A 21,570-nucleotide genomic window follows, 5' to 3' on the forward strand; every position below is an offset into this window, starting at 1 on the left:
CACCATTCTTTCCACTATAGTGCCTAGCTGCCTCAAGTGCAAGGAAGTTTTAAGCAAGTGAGGTATAGCTAGCTGTTTTCCTTGAGTTCAAGTAAGGTTAGTATTCTAGGTAAGGGTTTTTTGACATTGAATGTAGTGAATTACTTTTGTCATAGGTCTGTTTACATAGCTCATTGTTACTTTTTGAAAATACCAAAAGAGAGGGCAGCTAGGTGGCTCCCAGTGGATTGAGAGCCAGGCATAGAGGTGGGAGGTCTTAAATTCAAATCTGGCCTCAGAAACTTTCTAATTGTGTGACCCTGGGCAAGTCACTTAATGTCAATTGCCTAGCCCTCACTGTTCTTCTACCTTGCAACCACAGAGTATTAACTCTAAGATAGAAGTTAAGGATTAAAAAAAAAAAGAGATTATGATTTTAGTGATGCCTCCAAATGAACCCTATCCATCTTTTCCCCAATTCCCTATAACTTTCCCCTTATTGGCCCATCATTTTTTGTCATTGTTACTGTGAATTCAATCCTCTTTTCCTATATGTGTTGTATGTATTGAGTTATTGTTAACTTATTCTTCAAAGACTGAAGTAGGCCAGTCATTTGTAAAGTACCAGAAGGAATATTGGTTTTAATAAAGTGGGGCTTTCTTTTAGGAAGAAGCTTAGAAAGAACATACCTATTTCTTAAAGGCAGCCCAACTTAATCTCCTCCTTTTGTTCTCTTCTTTACCTAGCTAATTGGTCCCTTCCACTGCCTGTTGGTTTTATGTAGTGATAGATAAATTATACAATTTTTTCTTCCTCTAATGTGTCATAGTTTGGACAATGGGCATTCTTCATCCACTTATTTTTTCCTTCTTTGTATAGTGAAAAAAGAATTTAATTGAGTGGTTATGACCATTATTTAGGAAACTATTCCAAGGCCCGATCCAATTAACTTAAAGTCATATCTAAACAGGTGCATCTAGAGGACCTTACTAAGTACAGGTAATCTCTCCAAGCTGACACCTTTTTGGGGGAGAGTCTTTAGTGTGAAGTCTTGTTGTGGTCAGTAGATAAGAGCATTGTTAAACTTCCAGATATGTGCCTGGCCTAGAGCTAAGCCCTGGAAGTATAAAGAAATGCAAAACCAGGGGACTTGCCCTCAAGAAGTTCCCATCCTAATGGAGAAACAAACCAGATAAATATGGGATAAATTGGAGGCAGTCTCATAGGAAAAGGGGGAACTGGGAAGAAGCTTCTTGTAGAAGATAGGTTTGAGCTAAAGTTTGAAGGAAGCCAAAAGGGAAAATTGAGAAGAGAAAGCATTCCAGCTAGGGAAAGGGCATTTGTCAACACATAGTCAATAAGCTTTAAGTGCATTACTCTGCCAGGCATTATGCTAAGAGATGTGGATACAAAGAAAGACAAAAGACAGTCCCAATCCTTAAGGAGATAATACACAAATAATTGTACAAACAAGTTTTACATAGGAGAATAAGGAAGTGAATAACCGAGGGAAGGTACTAGAATTATGAGGAATGGCAAAAGGATTCCTATAGAAAGGTGTAATTTTAGCTGGGACTTGAAGGAAGCCAAGGGAAGACAGGAGGCACAGATTCATAGGCGAGAATTCCAGATATGCTCAACAGCCAGTGAAAATCCTTTTAAGTGTCTTGATGGAGGCACAGCAAGACCAAGGTCAATGGAATACAGAGGTTGTGTGGTAGCATTAAGTAAGAAAGAAGGCTGGAATAGAGAAATGAGGGGGAAGTTAGGATAGTGAATCTGGGCTTAGAGACAAAATGGAGGCATCAATTATAAATGGCTTTTTCTGGAAGTTTAGCTGAGAAGGGAAGTTAAGCTATAGTGCAACTAGTAGGGATTGTGGAATTTAGTGAGGGTTTTCTAACATAATGGCATAAGGAAATCTGTATTAAGTTTTTTTTCTGGTCTGGGGAAAAATACTAAATGTATGCATTTTTAACTTTTGTATGGTTATCTTCTCATCTCATAACTTAAAAACTTGAACCCCTGTGAATTCACATGGTTTGGCTATTAATTAGGACAGGTAACATAAGATCTAGGAGTAAAATACTATTGTTCATTATTCTTAAAGCATCAAAACAACTTTTCAAAACTTAAAAAATATAGGGTAATGGTTAAAAAAAGGGGATAAGCAACTACAAAGGAACTTTTTTATGAACTAGTCATTGAACATTTCAGGCTTCAGTTTCCTACTGTATTAGATCAGTGAGGTTAAATTCAGAATAGAAGACTACTAACTCATTCATAAGGACACCTGTGTTGTTAAGTGCTACAAATATCATCTACCATCTACATATTTCACACAGGAAAAAAAAAAGAGGCACGGAGGTTGTACACTTGGCCATTGCCAATCCATGTCAGATGTGGAAATTGAAATCAGGACTTCCTCTTTACAAGGCAGCAATCTAACTGAATAATGAATACAATAGTTGGCAATCCTAAAATACATTTGGACTGAACAATTGTCTTTTCAAAATCTTCTATTTGATAAAATTTAATTAACTTTGAAGCCAGCTCTTTTCATTTCTTGCATATTCTTGAACCTTGAAGAAGTATAAATATTCAATAATTGATTAATATGAAAATGTAAGTGGTTATCTGTGGTACTTTCTCTTCCTCTTTCCTCTTGTCTCAACACCCTGGAGAAATCAGTACCTTGAGTTCCCTCTGCCCTAATTGGTAATTTTGTAATTGGGCCACCATAATCTGAAGTACCTCCCTCTAACTTGGACTCATTCTATAGACTTCTCCTTTCCACTCCTTGCCCCTTTAGCCACCTTCTTTCCAGCTCTCTCATAAGCTCAAGTGTAGGGATTGGCTTGTTTGATTGTTTACCCATCTGTAAATACAATACTAGGTACATAATTAATTAAGTTCATTATCTATTATCTAGAAACTACTGTAAGGAATCCTCAGAAAATAAAATGGCATTAAAAAAATCATGCTGTTGAGATATGAGAATAACATTTAACCACTTCAATTAATTATGAAACATTAAGATAACATCCTTAGAACTGATGAAATTTCAGATTGCTTTAAATTTTTCCTTAGTTTAATATGATTGCTTTAGTAATGCTAAAAATGAAATTTTTTACTTGATGACCACATGTTAAAGTTTTTCTTTTATGGCCTTTAATTGCTAGGGCTAATGTAGATGATGGTTATTATGACTCAAAATAAGTTGTAAAACTATTTTCAGTTCTGATGATGGCAGGGACTATACCTTCTCAACTAGCAGCAGAGGGTTTGGGGTTTTTCAAGTCCTTAGTTAAAATGAATGATTAAACACTTTCTTTTCTTCTTATGGCACATTATAAAAATATTGTAATTGTTTAAATAATGAGTCCCTTTCTAAAAAAATTTTTTTGCATTCTTTTTAGTTTCAAATTCTCTTCCTCATCCTTCAAATTCTTCCCTCATCCATTGAGAAGTCAAGCAATATATCAATATACTGTGAAATCATACAAAACATATTTCCATATCAGCCATTTTACAAAAAGATGAGAGCAAGAAAAATAAAGTTTAAAAATTATACTTCAGTTTGCACCCAGAGCTCATCAGTCCATTCTCTCATCATTAGTCCTTCAGAATTGTCTTGGGGGGCAGCTGGGTAACTCAGTGGATTGAGAGCCAGGCCTAGACATGGCAGGTCCTAGGTTTAAATCTGACCTCAGACACTTCCCAGCTGTGTGACTCTTCTGCCTTGGAACCAATACACAATATTGATTGGAAGATAGAAGGTAAGGATTTAAAAAAAAAAAAAAAAAAAGAATTGTCTTGGATCATTGTATTGAGCAGAATATCTTAAGTATTTCACAGTTGACCATTATTATAATACTGTTTTTATTGTGTACAACGATCTCCCCATTCTGTTTACTTCATTCAGCATCAGTTCATATAGGTCTTCCCAGGTCTTTCTGAAGCTATCTCCTGCATCATTCTTATAGCACAATAGTATTTTTTTTTTTTAAACCCTTACCTTCCGTCTTGGAGTCAGAAGAGTGGTAAGGGTAGGCAATGGGGGTCAAGTGACTTGCCCAGGGTCACATAGCTAGGAAGTGTCTGAGGTCAGATTTGAACCTAGGACCTCCCGTCTCTAGGCCTGGCTCTCAATCCACTGAGCTACCCAGCTGCCCCCAGCAGCACAATAGTATTTTAAAAACACACACAAACCCTTACTTTCTATTCTGGTGACAACTCTTTAAGACAAAAGGGAAAGAGCTAGGCAAATGGGGTTAAGTGATTTGTGCAGGATCATACAGCTAGGAAGTACTCATCTGAGGACAGATTTGAACTAAGTTCTCCCAACTCCAAGCCCGGCACTCTATCCACAGAGTCACCTAACTGCCTCCACAATAGCGTTCCATCACAATCATATACCACTACTTGTTTAGCCATTCCCCAATTGATGGGCATCCCCTTAATTTTCAATTTTCTACCATCACAAAAAAGAGCTGCTATAAATATTTTTGTCCATACTTAGTCCTTTCAAAGTCCTTTTCCTTTGGAGAAAAAAATCTGTAATCTCTACTGTTTGGTCTCTCTTATTATATCAGATATTTATTTGGAATTAGTGTGACACAAGATGGTAGCTAGTAAAAATTTAAAAACAAAAATCCATAACGAACATGCCAAGTAACATTCCAGTTCCTTGCTGCTTTTTAGGAGTAGCATGTTATTAGGGATATTACAATAAATTTGGAGTGGGGAGGATCTTATTCAAATCCTAGCTTTGATGTTTGTATGTGACCTTGGACAAAAAATTTAACATCTAAGTGTCCTCAGTTTCATTTTGTCAAAATGAAGGTTGGACTAAGTATCCCTACTATCTATCCAATGAAAGCCTTAAAAAAGTATATTTGAGTATCCTTTCAAAGATCCTAGTAGGGCCCTCTAAGGTTAGTAGTTAAAAAAAAAAAAAAAACTTGTAAGAGGAGTTCTGCTTTCATTTATCATCCCTTTTCAATCAAGTTCTGAAAATTCTCCCATCAGCCTTTCCTAGGTCAATAACTTTCCCATCATTAAATTTTTTTCAACATATTAATCACTATTAGTGTCAGTGGTATCTTTGCTTAGCATTTTCATTGCCTCCCAAATATTACAGAATTTGTAACTAGTAAAGACATGTTGTTTAAGGTAATTGAGATCATGAAAATTCTATTTGGACAGGAGTAAAAAGGAGGAGGAAATTCTGGGGACATTTTTAATAACAGTGACTAAAATAGCTCCCCTAAATCACTGCTATAGTTGTGATTTCCCTTTGTCTCTTTTGTTAAATAAATAGCCTTGAAATTTTTTTTTAAACCCTTACTTTCCGTCTTCTAATCTACTGTGTATTGGCTCCAAGGCAGAAGAGTGGTAAGGGTGGGCAATGGGGGTCAAGTGACTTGCCCAGGGTCACACAGCTAGGAAGCGTCTGAGGTCAGATTTGAACCTAGGACCTCCCATCTCTAGGCCTGGCTCTCAATCCACTGGAGCTACCCAGCTGCCCCCTTGACTTTTTTTTTAATATCAGAACATTATTATAACTATTGAATACCCCCAGTTGGGTAATGTCTTTGGTCACTTTATCATTTAAGAAATTTCCATCACATAGTGTTGTGTTATATATATATATACATATATTTAAATTCCCATTATAATTCTTTGAAGATCTTAAAGCAAGCTTATTTTTTAATAAATGTCCTGCTCATTCTTATATAATAAAAAAATATTTGATGCTTTCCATTACTTTTGGAAACCGCAGTTTCAATTCAATTAAGTAATGAAGTTCAGTCTGCTGTGCTATATTTTTAGCAGTGCAGTGATTGCTTTGAGTGATTTGGTAGATAAAAACACAGAACTGAAAGTAGAGAGACTGGATATTTGTGTTATCTATCATCTGTGGTATAACATTGGAAGAGAAAATATCTAGTCTGAATTTTCCCATCTTTAAAATGGAAATTTCCTGTAGTTGTGCTGTAAAAAATTGTTAATATTCAAAGTCCTTGGTATGCTAAAAGAGGTAGGACATAATCTTTGGCTTTATTATTAGACTATATCTTTTGCCACAGGTCACTTCCAAAAAAGTGTCAAGTTACCTTTGATCCAGCTGTACCACTGCTGGGTTTATACCCCAAAGAGTTTATAAGGAAGAAGACTTTTACAAAAATATTTATAGCCATGCTCTTTGTGGTAGCAAAAAATTGGAAAATGAGGGGGTGTTTATTGATTGGGGAATGGTTGAACATATTGTGGTTTCTGTTGGTGATGGAATACTATTGTGCTCAAAGGAATAATAAACTGGAGGAATTCCATGTGAATTGGAAAGACTTCCAGAAATTGATGCAGAGTGAAAGGAACAGAACCGGAAAACTTTATACAGAGAGATGGATACACTGTGGTACAATCGAATATAATGGACTTCTGTATTAGGAGCAATGCAATGACCCAGGACAACTCTGAGGGACTTATGAGAAAGAACACTATCCACATTCGGAGGAAGAACTGTGGGAGTAGAAACCCAGAAGAAAAACAACTGCTTGATCACATGGGCTGATGGGGATATTGACTCTAAAATGATCACCCTAGTGCAAATATATCAATAATATAGAAATAGGTCTTGATCAATGACATATGTAAAACCCATTGGCATTGTGCGTTGGCTTTAGGATGGGATGGGTGAAGTGGAGGGAAAGAACATGAATCTTGTAACCACGTAAAAATATTCTAAATTAATTAAATAGAATTTCCCCCAAAAAGTCTCAGTTAAAAGTATCTGGAGAAGATAAATCTGGGTTCAAAAACCCCAGGCACTTAATAGTTGTGTGATACTAAGCAAGTAACTTAGCTTATATGTGCCTCAGTTTTCTCATATTTAAAATGAGAGAGTTGGACTAGATGGCCTCTGAGGTGCTTTTCAGCTCTAAAATTTTAATTCTATAAGACATCCTTGGGCTTTGACTTTTTTTTAAATGTCATTTGAAATTATTTATGTGATAGGTCCATGTTAAAACTGTAATTAGTATAATAATAAAAATGGAAGCTACAGAAATATAAAAATGTTAAATATGCAGATTTTGGCGAAACAACCAATTTATTCCCAAGTCAACCATGGGACCATTTCAAGAAGTCTTAGTATAAAAAGGAGACAAAACAACTGATAATGCTGTAGTGGAGTAGAAAGGAATACTTGGATCAAATTCTTTCTCTTAGACAAACTAGTTAAAGGATCATGTTGCAAGTTTAACTTCTGAGTGCCCCAGATTCAACTGAAACTTCAAAGAAAAGTTCCAAAGCAGCAATAGGAGAAGATGTTCCCACAACAGATAATTCCTTATTCTAATAAAATCACAGATTGGGCCAATTGAAAAAGTCTTGACTGATGAAAATTCGTATTTTAATTTCTTGCAATTTAGTGTATTCTATGGACTTTGAACTTTTAATGCTGCTTCGCTTTCAGTTCTTTTTCTGTAGCACTAGGAACTTGTACCAATTAACTAACCCATAGAGTGGTTGGGAGGAAAGCATTGTAAGACTTTTAAAATAAGTTGATAATGAATCTCTAATAATACATTGAGAAGAATTTCAGTACTATTTATAGGAAAGGCATCATGAAATGGGAAGTGTCAATTTATAGCTTATTTTTCTTATGTAGTGAAAATTGAGCTAATGTTTTAACAGGCTACAAAAATAGCACTTGATTCATTAAAGTTATGGTATAACAGAGAGGCAAGTTGGCCTAATATAGTTCTCAAAATTTTTGGTCTCAGGACCCTCTTAGTCCATTGTGATGTCATTTTAGCTAAAATAGGAGAAGAAAATCTGATCTTACAAAGAATAATGTAGTTGAAAAGAGGAGAGATATCTTAATAGCAAATAATGTCATGTTTTTTTAGTTGTTGAAACAAACCTACAACTTGATGTGAAGTATTAATTATAAAAGGAAGGTATAAACATTGGCAAAGATATATAGTCTGGTTATATAGAAGTCAAAGCAACAAAAAATTATCATCTCTCTCAAATGAAAAGCATGGGGTACCAGGTTGGCTCCACTAGACAAATTGCTATACTATCCTACACCCTACATCCCTTCTTCTAAGGAATCTGACTAAAGAAGTGCAGATGTAGATTTTCCTTGTATATGTAAAGTTTCTTAGTTTCTGATAACCAATATAGACTGAAGAATAATAGAATAGAAAAATGACCGTGGGTGGAGATCAGTCGGCCCAGCCAACTCCTTCACTTTGAAGATGAGAAAATTGGAAGTCCAGTGAAAGTAATGATCCAGGAAGCATCTGCTTTGTGATGGATGATGCGATAAAAATAAATATGAAATTGCACCTGCTTCAAAGGAGCTTTTGTTCTGTTTGGGAAGTCAACATGTCCACATAAAGGATATGAAGATCATTTTGGAGAGGAGATACTAGCATTGTGAACATCCTCAGTGAGGTGACATTTGAACTAAATTTTGAAGGAAACTGGTTTCCAAGGAGGCTGTGGTATGGAGTTCCGTCTCCTTGCCAAGTAATCTGTTTTATAAAGATGTTTGTCACATAGTGAACATTATTCCAAAGGCATATATTTATTTCTTTGGATTTGAAATTATAATTACAACTGACAAGACTTAACTTCTCCAACACTATCTAAGCAAATAATTATCCTATATATGGACTCTGAAGAGGAGTCTACTTTCATTTATATTGAACAGAGCCAAAACTGGTTAATGTTTCTACTTCTGTCAAAGGGGCTAACAAAAAGGTCCTGTGGATTCTTGAAAGCCAATAATACTAAATTTGAATCACATTTCCTTTTGGATGTCTGTCATTGTTGCACTAGTTCTGAAGCTTACGTTTTTTTTATCTCCCAGAAAGAGCACGCATTCTCACAAAAATTTGTCCCGAATTTTCCCATTAACTGCTAGTTTCAATACTTGGGACTGCTAAGTTTCAGTACTTGGGACAATAGCCTTATTTTCAAAGCCAAATCTTAATCACTTTATGGCTAGAAAAACATCTTAGAATCATTTCCATATTTTCCCTGTTCAGAAATTTTTTTTCTCCAATCTATTTGGGCAGAGGCTTGGAGAAACTTTGTTGATTTATCCACCTATTTCTGGGTCACTGAGAACTCTGAGTTCTAGAAGTTCCTGGAAAACCAGTTGGACTAGGATGTGCCTTTTTAATATGTAGTGCTGATAAATCCTTTCCCAGGAAATATAATCCACTAACATGAAACAAAATAGGTCATTTTGGGATATTAGTTAACTTTATACATATATGTGATTTAACATTTAACTGCTTTTAAAATATGCCAGGAATTAATGACAGCTATTGTTATTAGTTTTATTCTTTGAAAGATCCATGATTTCATTAGTATAGATTCCTGCCATTCATTCAGTTAGTGGTATCTCCACATTTCATTAGTATTGTGGTTGAAAAATTTATATTTTAGTTGCTAACCTTGATGACTCTTTCCATACTTATTTGAGGTAGCCCTTCAACTCGTGTCACTGGCCTCATCTTTTAGGTTTGGTAAAACTAGTGCTAAATACTACCATACTTAACAGAATTTGTGTTCCTCTATTAGCCTTTGAGTAACCAGGATCATTCCATACCACAAGGTAATTTCATATTTGGACTTTAAAACGGGTGTTCCTGATTTGTTTTGTGTTTGGCAGTCTGAAGCTTATGAACCCTTTCATAGGAGAATGTTTGTGGTTTGTTTTCATAATTGAAGAAATCCTAACATTTCAGCTAGTTAACTACACAAAAAAATCTATCAGTGGATACCAAGTTAAGATCCCTTGTTTTATTTTATTTTATTTTTTTTTAAACCCTTACCCTCTGTCTTAGAATCAATACTATGTATTGGTTTTAAGGCAGAAGAGAGTTAAGGGATAGGCAATGGGGGTTAAGTGACTTGCCCAGGGTCACACAGCTAGGAAGTTTCTGAGGCCATATTTGAACCCAGGACCTCTCATCTCTGGGTCTGGCTCTTAATCTACTGAATCACCCAGCTGCCCCCAAGATTCCCTGCTTTAAAGGATTATTATTATATATTCAATTGAATATTGTGCCCTTGGGGGGAATATATTACTTCCAGTGATACTGCTTTTGTTCACAATGTTTCAGACTTGTCCTTAGAGCCTATTGCATATTCTTGGGGATATCTTTAGTGGTGACAAATTTTTAAAAACCTTTTTAAGTGAATATTATTTTTGTAAATTACTAATATTGGGAGATTAGGTATGTAACCAATTTTAGTTTAAAAGAAAGTTATTAGGATCAATGGAATGCTTAATGTTCTTGTGGTTCCAATGCCAAATCCAAAAGTAGAGTTCTAGTGGCAAAGCATTGACAGAATTAGTAGAATAACTGTTCAGTATCCCAAGGAGGATAAACTGTTTTTTTGAAATAAGTAACATTTATTTGGAAATATATATTCTACTATACTTATTTAAGTGAAAAGTAATCCTTATGTGTCTGTTGTATTATCTCTATAAGACATCATGCTCATAAAAAAGTTTTTAAAAATTTTGTTTTATGAACTTAATCTTCAAATATTTAAATATACAAAGAACAAAAATAGATTGCATCTGAAACTTTGTTACCTTTAGATTGTTTCAAAAAGTGTAACTTACATTTAACAAAGTTGTAACAAAATTGCCTTATTTGTTTGCATTGCCTTTTGGACTTTTGCTTTTTTTTCTATGCATTTTTTATTGATGTTTTTTCTTTTATTTCTGTCACATCAATTAACTTATTTATGCAAACCCTGGTAGAAGTCATCTTTCCTTCTAACAAATAAGTATAGTCAAGTGAAACAAGGCTTCATTTAGAAAATGATACTTTAGCTTCATCTTAAGGGAGAGAGGGACACTACTTTATAAGGTAGAGGTAAGGAGAAAGTGCATTCCAGACATGTGAGGTAGTGAGGACATGGGCAGAGGTGAAAGGTGTATTGACTTGTATGAGGAATAAAGAAAAGGCTGATTTGGCCTACTCCTTTGGGAGAGGACATAATGTCCGAAAAGGCTAAAATAGATAGTTGGGGCTAGGTTTGTGGGGTTTAAAGCTAAGCAGCTTTTGGAGTCATGTGATTAAATGTATACTTTTAAGGACAATCATTTGTCAGCAGTGCATAATTTATAGCATTTTATAGATGGAGCAATGAGAAATTTGAATCAAGGAGACTAATCTAGACTAAAAGTAATTAAGGATAAGAATTACGGTGATGATTTGTGATTAGAGGAGTCATCATTTTAGAGAATGTGGTAAAAGACAAGATGTGGCAACTGAATGTATAACCCCATTCTATGCAATTTGTTATTGTTGTTTTAGTCATATCCTGCTCTGTGATCCCATTTGGGATTTCTTGGCAAAGATAACGGAGTGGCTTATTATTTCCTTCTCCAGTTCATTTTACAGATGAGGAAACTAAGGCAAAGAGTTAGTGACTTGCTCAGGGTCACACAGCTAGCCATGTCTGCAGCTTGCATTTAAACTCAAGTCTTCCTGACTCCAGGCTCAGGCCTTACCTGCCCTTCTGCAGTTTTTACTTTTATCCTTTTATAATTCTTTCAGAGGGACCACATCCTCAGTACACAGTTTCCCACTTATTAATGTTTTGAAGTATCAGTGAGGAAATCGATCTCTCTGAACATAACCTTGCTATTGTTTATGCCACATCTTATTCGTAAGTCATCATTGCTATGTGCTGAAATCTTTCACTGTTTTTTTTTCTTGTCCTTTGAATCACTTATGCAAGTTAGATTCTTCTGAGATTGTGATTTCTGTATGATTTGTAACCACATAGCATCATTAGAATAACTATTAGAGGTTATTGCTGGAGGGGACTGAGGAAAGCCTTTGAAAGCATGCCCAATTTGCAAATACCACCTAGCTTGATCCTCACAACTACTTTCTTTGAGTATAGTTCATGTTATATGGTCATCTGACAGTCCAAAACATGTGTTTGTATTTACTTTGTTGGACTAAGTGGGTTTTTTCTCTAGGTCAGAGGTTCTTAGAAACCTGGGGCCTTTTAGGAACTGGATTTAAATATAATTGCTTTCCTTTATAATCCTGTGTGTTTTATACACTTAAAGGCATTATTCTGAAAAGATGTCTTAGTTTCACCAGACTGCCAGAAGGGGTCTATGACACAAAAAAAGGTTTTGAATGCCTCATCTACGCGCATCCTTTAACAATTTGTAAAAGATGAGGAATGTGGGGGCCCACATTCTTCCTCTCTTTCTCAGAACTGGTGACAGTAAAACTAAGAGTCACAAGAATAACTTAAAATCCTATTATAGTATGGAATTTATTCATTCAATTATCAACTGACACTGGAGTTCAATGCCAGTTCTACCCATGAAAGCCTAACAGTTCTCACAGTTTTAGTTGTGGGGGGAGGGGTGATGTATAGCAGAAAATAGACATGCTTTATCAGCACTAGTCTGCTGAAATGTAGGAAAGAGCAGGTGTAACCTTCATTTCTACTTTTTAAGTTTAATATGTAGTGCTTGCTCCTAGAAGGAAAGACCAACGAAGAAATTAAAGTCCCATTCTACATCATCTAGACTTAAAATTGGTATTGAGGAAATTTAGGTCTCAAAATTCTCTCAAGAAAAAGTCCAGTGTTCCTGTGCTCTGATTCATTCATGAGAATTTTTCATTAGCTATCAAAACATCATGTCCATTAGAGTAGATTATCTTCTGTTGCTAGTTCTGCTGCTTGTTGTTGTCACGGTACATGTTTGATTTTTTATTTTCTTTAGATCTAAATAGGCATTATACTAACCTTCTTTATCTTCCCATAGTGAATTTATCTCATTTCAATACTTAATCATATTTAGATTTTTATTACTTTTCTTATTGTTTTGTGTTTGTATACCTTGTCTCAAATTGGAATATACTTTTCTGAGGGTGGTCATGTTTTATTGAGAAACTCACCCAATACTGAACATTTGATAGGTAAATAATTCCTTTATAGTAATGACACCATTTTCTCCTACATTCTGAAAGAATTCTCTACCTATCTATCCCAATTTATCAGGGATAATGGGTAGTCTTGTGAAATTTTCAGTCTGATATTTCTTCTCTATCACCTTCTTTCCCCTCAAGGTAATCTCATTTATAATTGGTTCTCTTCCTCCTTTCCTCTGTTCCTTTTGCTACTTAAGAGTTTAATTCTACCTCCTGAGTTCTTCATCACCTTCTTTGTTTCTTACCCATATCAAACTTTGTTTCCCAATACATTTCCTCTCCTTCCCTCTTAGAACTATTGTTATGATAAATGTTGTGGTTTGTTTTTTTTTTAATAAGGGAGGACAGCATAATTGTTTAATGGGAAGATGTAGAATTTTACTGATGTTCTGTCATTGTTTTGTAATGACTATCTTCAAAAGATAGCTATTGACAGATTTTCCAATATTATATTTAGCAGTGAATAAGAGTTTTTATTTCGTTAAATATTTCCCAATTGCATTTTAATCTGGTTCTGCCTGCACAGATTCCTGTGTTCAACACCTCTGATGTAGTAGAGAGCTAGCATTGGAGCCAGTTAGATATACCTATGACACAAACTGGTTCTGGGACCCTGGGAAAGTTAATTAACCTTCTACTGCTTTAGGTCAACTCTCTAAGAAAGATAAGTTGCAGAGAAGATTCCAGTCTGCTTTGATAGAGGAAATTGTTCCCTAGGCCGACAAAATTACAGGTCATCTTTCTAATTGAGAAATTGTGATCTAAATTTTTAACTTTAATGTGAAGATAGTTTTACAGCTAATTTTTTTAAAGCCACATTTCAGTTTTTGTCACTGAGCAAAAAGGAAGGATATTGCCATACTATCCTTCTCTCTCCTCCATCTCTTTCCTTCCCTCTGAGATTACCTAATAACACTTTGCATATATCATAGTTGTTTGCATGGTACCACCCCCATTCCATGGGGAGCTCTTTGAAGATAGGGACCATTTAAAAAATTTTCTTTGTAGCCCTAAGGGTTAATGCCGTGCAACATAGTAAGTCTATGATATAGTCTTGTTGCCAGTGACTACCATCATTTCATAGTTCCGTGGATCAGGAGTTTCTTATTAGATATGGGGAATGAGTACTTGATGCACTTTAGGTAGAATAGAACTCTAGAAACAGAGCAACAAGAATAGTTTGAGGGGATGACAGAGGTGTCCTAATCTAATAACAATAGTAATCATAATAATCATAAAATCCAGTTGGGAGAATATTGGAACTCATATGTAGAATCTGTTTGAACTTAAGCAATATATTTTTTTCTTTTTTTCTCCTAAATTTCTTAGAAACTCTAGGGATTATATGAGGAAAATTCTATTTCTTATGATTGTATTTTTGAACTGTAAGTACCACTTTCTTATTCTTAAGTCTCTTCTGTCTCAGGAGGATATATTTACTAAACTATTAACATATTCTGGACTCTTAGTACTATAATACAATATGCATTTAATAAATGCTGGTTGACCTGTGTGTGTGTTCTGGTCAGCTAGAATATCTTGAGCTTTTAGATTTTTTTTAGAACTTTTCAGTTAGCCTAACTAGTTGGTACACAAAAGAAAAACTTCATAATTAATTTACTGACCTATTTTTAAGTGCTCCCTAGAGAGTAGGTTCATAGATTTAATACTAAAGGAAATTTAGAGGTCCAACTCCCCATTTTCACAGATGTGAACAGAGGGAGATCCAAAGAGAGGAGGTGCCTTTCTCAAGATTACAGTGGCATAGTTTGGTATTCCATCTGAGGCCATTATTCTCCCAAATTCAAGGCACTTTTCCATTGTAGCATATGATAAGGAATGTCTCACCAATATTGTATTTCAGTAATGTTATTAATCCATTTTTTCAAAAGCCACTCATTGTCAGTTTTTTCTTTGGAATACTGGTTGATTGCTTAAAATACAATCATCTTTTGGAACTAACTAGTCCTTGTCATGTTTATTCTGTAAATATTGTAATCCCTATGCAATTTTTCTATTACTCAAGAATTTAGTTGCTATATATCGTTTACTTATGATTAATGAAATTCCATTAGTTTTTGGACCTGTTTCTCTATATCAACATTATTTGAAGGCTTAAACTAGATAATTGGGTTGTTTTGGTCTAACTGAAAAAACTAATTAGTTAAGTTGGCTCTTGTACTCTTTGTTCTCAAAAAGACTGGTGTACTTGCTATTCCCTGTACATGACATATTTTCTACCTCTGCATTTCAGTGTGGAATACTTGGAAAGCCTAGTTTCCTTTGAGGTTCAGCTTACAGGCCATCTCTTTCAGGAGGATTTCTTGACTCTTAGGACACTAGGACTGTGCCCTAATTATTCTGTATGAATTTTGTGTAGGTTTGTAGGTTCTATTATCATCTATGAATGTACATTCTCTCTATGGTCCCTCTACCCCCACCTCTACAGTAGGGACTGTCTCACCTTTGTATTTGTGACCCCAGTGTCTGACACATCTAGATGTTTAACAAATGCCTGTCTATTGTTTTGAATGAGAGAATGGCATCATTTGCCAATTTGGGGGAGGAGAGTGCTGCTACCACCATCCTTTAGGTCACCTCAGTTCCTGACCTTGGTGTGATACTAGCCTCATCTCATTCCTCCCATAAATCAGTAAGTTGTCAAATTCTCTCCATAGCATCTTTTTCATCTGTCCATTTGTCTTCACTAATAGAGCTACCACCCTAAGTTCATCATATCTTACTTTACTATTGCAATAACCTTTTAATTGGCCTTCTTTTCCCAATCCATCCTTCAGCTCTCAAAATGATTTTCTTAAGTATAGGTCAGATCATGTTACCCCTTTTTTAAATTGCAATGGTTCCCTGTTACCTCCAGGATCAATTATAAACTTCTCTCTTTGACATTTCATGTCATAGTTTTGGGCCTGTTGTATCCTTTCCAACTTACTTCATTTTGCTCCTTTCCAGACACTATTCCCATGCCAGTCTTCTCTTGCTCATACTCAATATTTTTTCTTTTTTTTTTTTTTTTTTTTGTACTTGCTTTCCTGTGTTTGCAGCATTCCTCTTCATTTTTACCTGTTGGAATCTGGTTTTCTCAGAGATTTTAGCTCACATGTCACCTTCTGTTTAAAGTGTTTTCTTGTTCACAAAAGGGTAAGGGTCTTTCCTCCTGAAGTTATCTTGTATCAATTTTGTATTTTTTAAACTATATCTATATATGTATATGTTTCCCCATATAGAAGTAAACTCCTTAAGGGTAGAGCTGTTTCTCTTTTGTTTTTACCCCACCCCTTCAGCCCCAACATACTAAGTAGTCACTTAATAAATGCTTGTTGATTAAGTGATATTTAATTTTGTAGAATATTGAGGTACTTTATGATGGAGTCTCACTATATTTCAATTTCCAAATTCATGTAATTTGCCCAAAACATTTCCATCAAAGTTACATAAAAACTGAACTATTTTCTTACATCTTTTAAATTCTAAAATATAACCTTTTAAAAGAGAACTTAAATTGTAACCACAAGAGGAAATTTCACTTTTATAAATGTGTTTTGAAAACATGAACAAAGTTCTAATTCTGTTCATCTTCAACACTTAATGTTGGAATTGTTACAGGAACCAAATGTGTTTAGTTAAATTTGGCTCTCAAGTATAAGCTGACTCATGAAGGAAATGGCACAAATTACAGCTAAAATCGCCAGTGGAGATATGGAATAGGACTTAATTTGCAAGAATTTATATTTCAGTTGCAAGATACTAATGAATTGTTATGGTTTTTACAATATATATGTTTTTATTTCAAAGCAAAGACTCCTGGCATTTTCCTCTTTAGAACTATCTTAAAAACTAGGCCTCATTGAGCTTGGTTTGTATTCCAAAGAGCGAGATTCCATGTTGTATAATCACAACGAATAAATAATGATGTGTACGATATTGGACATGTTAGATTTTAAAAACTGGCTTAAATTTCATAGAAGGTACTTGAACTACCTGTTGGCCAGAATTCTTCAACTTCATCTATCACTGATACATTTTTTAAAGTTTTGTTTGTTTTTAACCTTAGAACCAAAAGGTTCTTAAGAAGTGTAATTATGTGATTATTGCTTGCTTGAAGTTATTTAATAAATGATAACAGAATCTTCTGATTAGTTTAATCTTCATCTTTTTATTAATAAGTTAATGTTTGAATGACTGAAAAAATAATAAAATATGGCTCACAGCATTTTTAAAATAATGAACTATTTTCTTTTATAGGGAAATCTTCATTGACAATTCAGTTTGTGGAAGGCCAATTTGTTGATTCTTATGATCCAACCATAGAAAACAGTAAGTAGTATTTGTAAGTATTTATAAACAGAACCTTTTCTTTTGTACACAATTCTGAAAAAAGCCATTGTTTTCTGGAATCCTGGAATCTTAGAGGTAACTTACCTGAGTATGAACCCCCTCAATAACACTTCAAATAAAAGCATCAGCTTCTAGTGACACGCAACTAATTACCTACCAAAGACACTCACTCCCATTTCTCTATTATGGTCAATTGAAAGTTTCTGGTTTAATAAATGAAAATTTTTTATTTACTAGCAGACTAAGCCTAATTTCTGTTCAGTATAGTCATCCTTTAAATATTTGAAGGAAGAAACCATGCCCACCATCTCCAAAATATCTTCTCTAATCTAAATCTCCAACTTCTTGAACTGATCATGGCATCACTTGGTTTTGAATCTCATTACCATTCTGTCCAAGTTCTTTGCTGTAGACACTATACTTCTATGAGTGCAGTCTAAGATACATTTGCTATTTTTTAGTGACATGCCACATTGTTGATTTTCATTACACTTGTCCACTAAAATTTCCCACATCTTTTAATTTTTTTTAATTTTTGAAAAGTTATTGATCCGTCTTATTTTGTCAGAACAGACACTTCATGCAAATCTCTCACAAAGAGGAAACAACTCCCTGGAAATTTTAATCTTGTTGGTTTTTATACAATTAAGGGCTACATCCCTTACCTTAATTAGTATGGTACTAGCCTTGGCCATTATTTGAACAAAATTTTGTTGCTTTTCCATCTTGTCTATTACTTACATTGTCATGTTCTTTATATTGTTTTGCTTCTGTTTTGTTAATTCTCTCTCATTCCATCTACATTTTCCTTATGTCTCTGAAATCTTCATTGTTCCTTAGGATCTAGGACTATTTCCTTAGGCTCATATTGTGAGTTGTTTAATCATTTCCCCATATTTAAACATTCTATATGTTTAGCCACTTGGATTTACATCCTGCCCCGCCCCACCTCTACTTTTCTTAATCACAAATAATGCTACAGATATTTGTATATATAAATCTTAATGTTGATTTTCTTGGGAGTAGCACCCCAATAATTGGCTGATCAGTATAACAATTTAGTAATTTTTCATGCATAATCTCAAGTTTTGGCAGAACAATTTAAGCATTTCACTGTTCTACCAGGAATGAATTAATTCAGTAGTACATCAAGCACTGAATATGTGTGAGACACTCTGCTAGCTACTGGGATACAAAGATAAAAGTTTAGTTGTCATTGAAGGCTCTTTGTCCTCAAGTAACTTATAGTGAAATGAGAGATATAACATGCTTCCAATTAATAGGGAACATCTGGAGTTAGTTGAACAGAGGGAATACTTGGACCATCTTAAGATTTAGGAATGCCACTTTGTAATGCCACTATGTAAATGATAGAGTTAAAAGAGAGACTAGATTAAGGGAGAGCTATTGCAGTATTACAGGTGAGATTTGATGAGGTCTTAAACTAGGACAGTGGAACCATGATATGGCAAGAAAGGGATAGATGTATCATGTTGCAGAGATACAAATGATGATTTAATCCAATTGTACATGGAGCGTGAGGGAAAATGAGATTTGAGGATGAGGCCAAAGTTGTGAAACTTGGTGATTAGAAGGATAGTAGTGGCCTCCACAGAAATAGAGAGGAAAGAAGAAAGGCAGGTTTAGAGGAAAAGATGAAGTTTCTTTGGGGGATGTTGCATTTGAGATTCCTATGGAGTTGGTGGTGTGGGAATACAGTTCTGGAGAGAGAATATATGTGAATTTGGGAGTCATCTGTATAGTGTTAATTGAATCCCTCTGAGGGATGATAAGATCACTACGAGAAGAGAGCCCAGGACATAGCTACACATCCATACTTGCTGTATGTGATAGAACATACATGATAAAGAAAGCAATCAAAAAATTGCTTAAGAATCAGGAAGTACTATCCAAAGAAGAAATCCAAGGAAGGAAAGGATATCTAGGAAAGTGGGAACGAGTAACAGTTTGGAAAAAGTGATAAAAATGATGACTGGGGTTCCCGGTTAAGATGGTGGCAGAGTAAAAAGCAGCTCTTAACCTCTCCTAACCGAAACACACAAGACTCTTCAAGGGGACATAAAAACAAGTCCAGACGAACGGAGGAACCCCACAACAGGGTGCAGCGTAGAAGGTACGTGGAATTGGGACATTTCCATGCTGTTAAGGGGTGAAACAACTCTCACTAAATTGCAGGCTGAGCAACCACCCCACCCCCACCCCCTCCACACATACCACCTATAGCGCCGAAGCCAGCTAAAAAGAAATAGAGCAAGTTTGGGGCACCCATCGAGTCATTGGCAGCTCCAGGGCCTGTTCCTGAGAGCAGCAAGATTTAGGACCCCAAAAAGCTAAAGAACGCAAACGAGCTCTGAGCGCAGGAGCAGGGTGCAGAGAGCGGACGCAGGGCGCAGAGCGCAGGCTCGGGTGGAGGCCCGGGTGGAGGCAGACACAGCCGGGAGCTAAAGCTCTGAAACCCTGAGTGGGGAACCAGTGCAGACGGGTATACGACTGTGGAAGCAGCGCCCTGAGACTTGTAAAGAAACCTCCGGCAGAAGATCAAGCAAAGGGGTCCACCAGGGGGCTTGACCTTGGAAAAAACCAGAACTCAGACCTCAGGAGCCAAAAGACCGCGGACAGACCCTGAGGATAAACCTGAGAAGCTGCTGGGCTAACGATGGCTACCCAGACTCAGGAAGTTCAGAAGAGAAAGATTAACAACAAGAAAAAGAAGTCTTTAACACTCAACAACTTTTACACAGAGAAAATCCAGACAACCAAGCAAACAGAGGAGGAGAACAAACAAGCATCCGGACCCTTCTCAAATAAGGAAAACTCCTCACAAGCTATGGAAGAGTTCAAAACTGAGATTTTGAGGAAAATGGAAGAGATCTGGCAAGAAAATAACAGTTTAAAAGGTAGAATCTTACAATTGGAAAGTGAGGCTCAGAAACAAATGAACTGATACGCAAATTGAACACCAGAAATGACCAGATTGAAAAGGAATACCAGAAGATTATAGCTGAAAACCAATCCCTAAAGGCTAGAATTGAGCAATTAGAAGCTAATGATCTCTCAAGACAACAAGAACAAATAAAACAAAGTCAAAAGACAGAAAAAATAGAAGGAAACATGAAATATCTCAATGAGAAAGTGACAGACCAAGAAAACCGGTCTAAAAGAGACAACTTGAGAATCATTGGTCTTCCAGAAAAACCAGAAATTAATAGAAACCTGGACTCCATACTGAAAGAAATTATTCAGCAAAATTGCCCTGAAGTCCTACAACAAGAGGGCAATATAGACATTGAAAGGATCCATAGAACACCCGTGACATTTGATCCAGATAAGAAAACGCCCAGGAATATAATTGCCAAATTCAAGAGTTTCCAAGCAAAAGAAAAAATCTTGCAAGAAGCCAGAAAGAGACAATTCAAATATCAAGGAGCACCAATCAGGATCACACAGGATCTGGCAGCCTCCACGCTAAAAGATTGCAAGGCATGGAATACGATATTCAGAAAGGCAAGAGAGCTGGGCCTGCAACCACGGATCAACTACCCATCAAAATTGACTATATATTTCCAGGGGAAAGTATGGGCATTCAACAAAATTGAAGAATTCCAGGTATTTGCACAGAAAAGACCAGGGCTAAATGGAAAGTTTGATATCCAACCACAAAAATCGAGAGAAACATGAAAAGGTAAATAAGATACAGAGGGGAAAAAAAGAAAACTTATAATTTTTAAATTTGCCTTTTTAAGGGCCTCAGTGAGATCTAATTATCTGTATTCCTATGTAGAGAAATGTTATATATAATTCTCTGTAGCGAACTTTATTCACTATTATAGTATTCACTATTATAGTAATCAGAAGAATAATTCATGGGGTGAGGATGGAACACTAAATAATCTAAGATGACATGGGGGATGGGAAAGAGGAGGTGAATAGTAGGGGACACCAAGAGAAACTTGAATGAATAAGAAAAATAGGATATTCTATTAAACACAAAGAGGGCATGGGAAGGAGAGGGGACAAATACTATTATAAGAAGGAGAGGAAGAGAGCATTAAGAGGTAATAATCAAACCTTACTCTCAGAGTAATCAACCTGGAGAGGGAAGAGTAGCTATACTATCCATTGGGACATAAAACTCTTATCTAACCCTTCTGAGAAAGTCAGAAGGGATAAACCAAGGGGAGTGGGGAGGTCAAAAAAAGGGAGGGG

At 35.6% G+C, this 21,570-nt stretch overlaps 1 protein-coding gene across 1 annotated transcript in view; it reads left to right on the forward strand.

The window, feature by feature from the left end:
- Nucleotides 1–21,570, forward strand: part of RHEB (Ras homolog, mTORC1 binding) — a 73,224-nt gene that overhangs the window by 12,912 nt on the left and 38,742 nt on the right. The window contains exon 2 of the mRNA XM_044677231.1: nucleotides 17,251–17,322. Coding sequence (XP_044533166.1) covers nucleotides 17,251–17,322 — 72 coding nt within the window. The remainder of the gene's footprint in view (nucleotides 1–17,250; nucleotides 17,323–21,570) is intronic.

The sequence above is a fragment of the Gracilinanus agilis genome, chromosome 5, assembly GCF_016433145.1.
Source record: "Gracilinanus agilis isolate LMUSP501 chromosome 5, AgileGrace, whole genome shotgun sequence".
Taxonomy (NCBI): Eukaryota; Metazoa; Chordata; class Mammalia; order Didelphimorphia; family Didelphidae; genus Gracilinanus; species Gracilinanus agilis.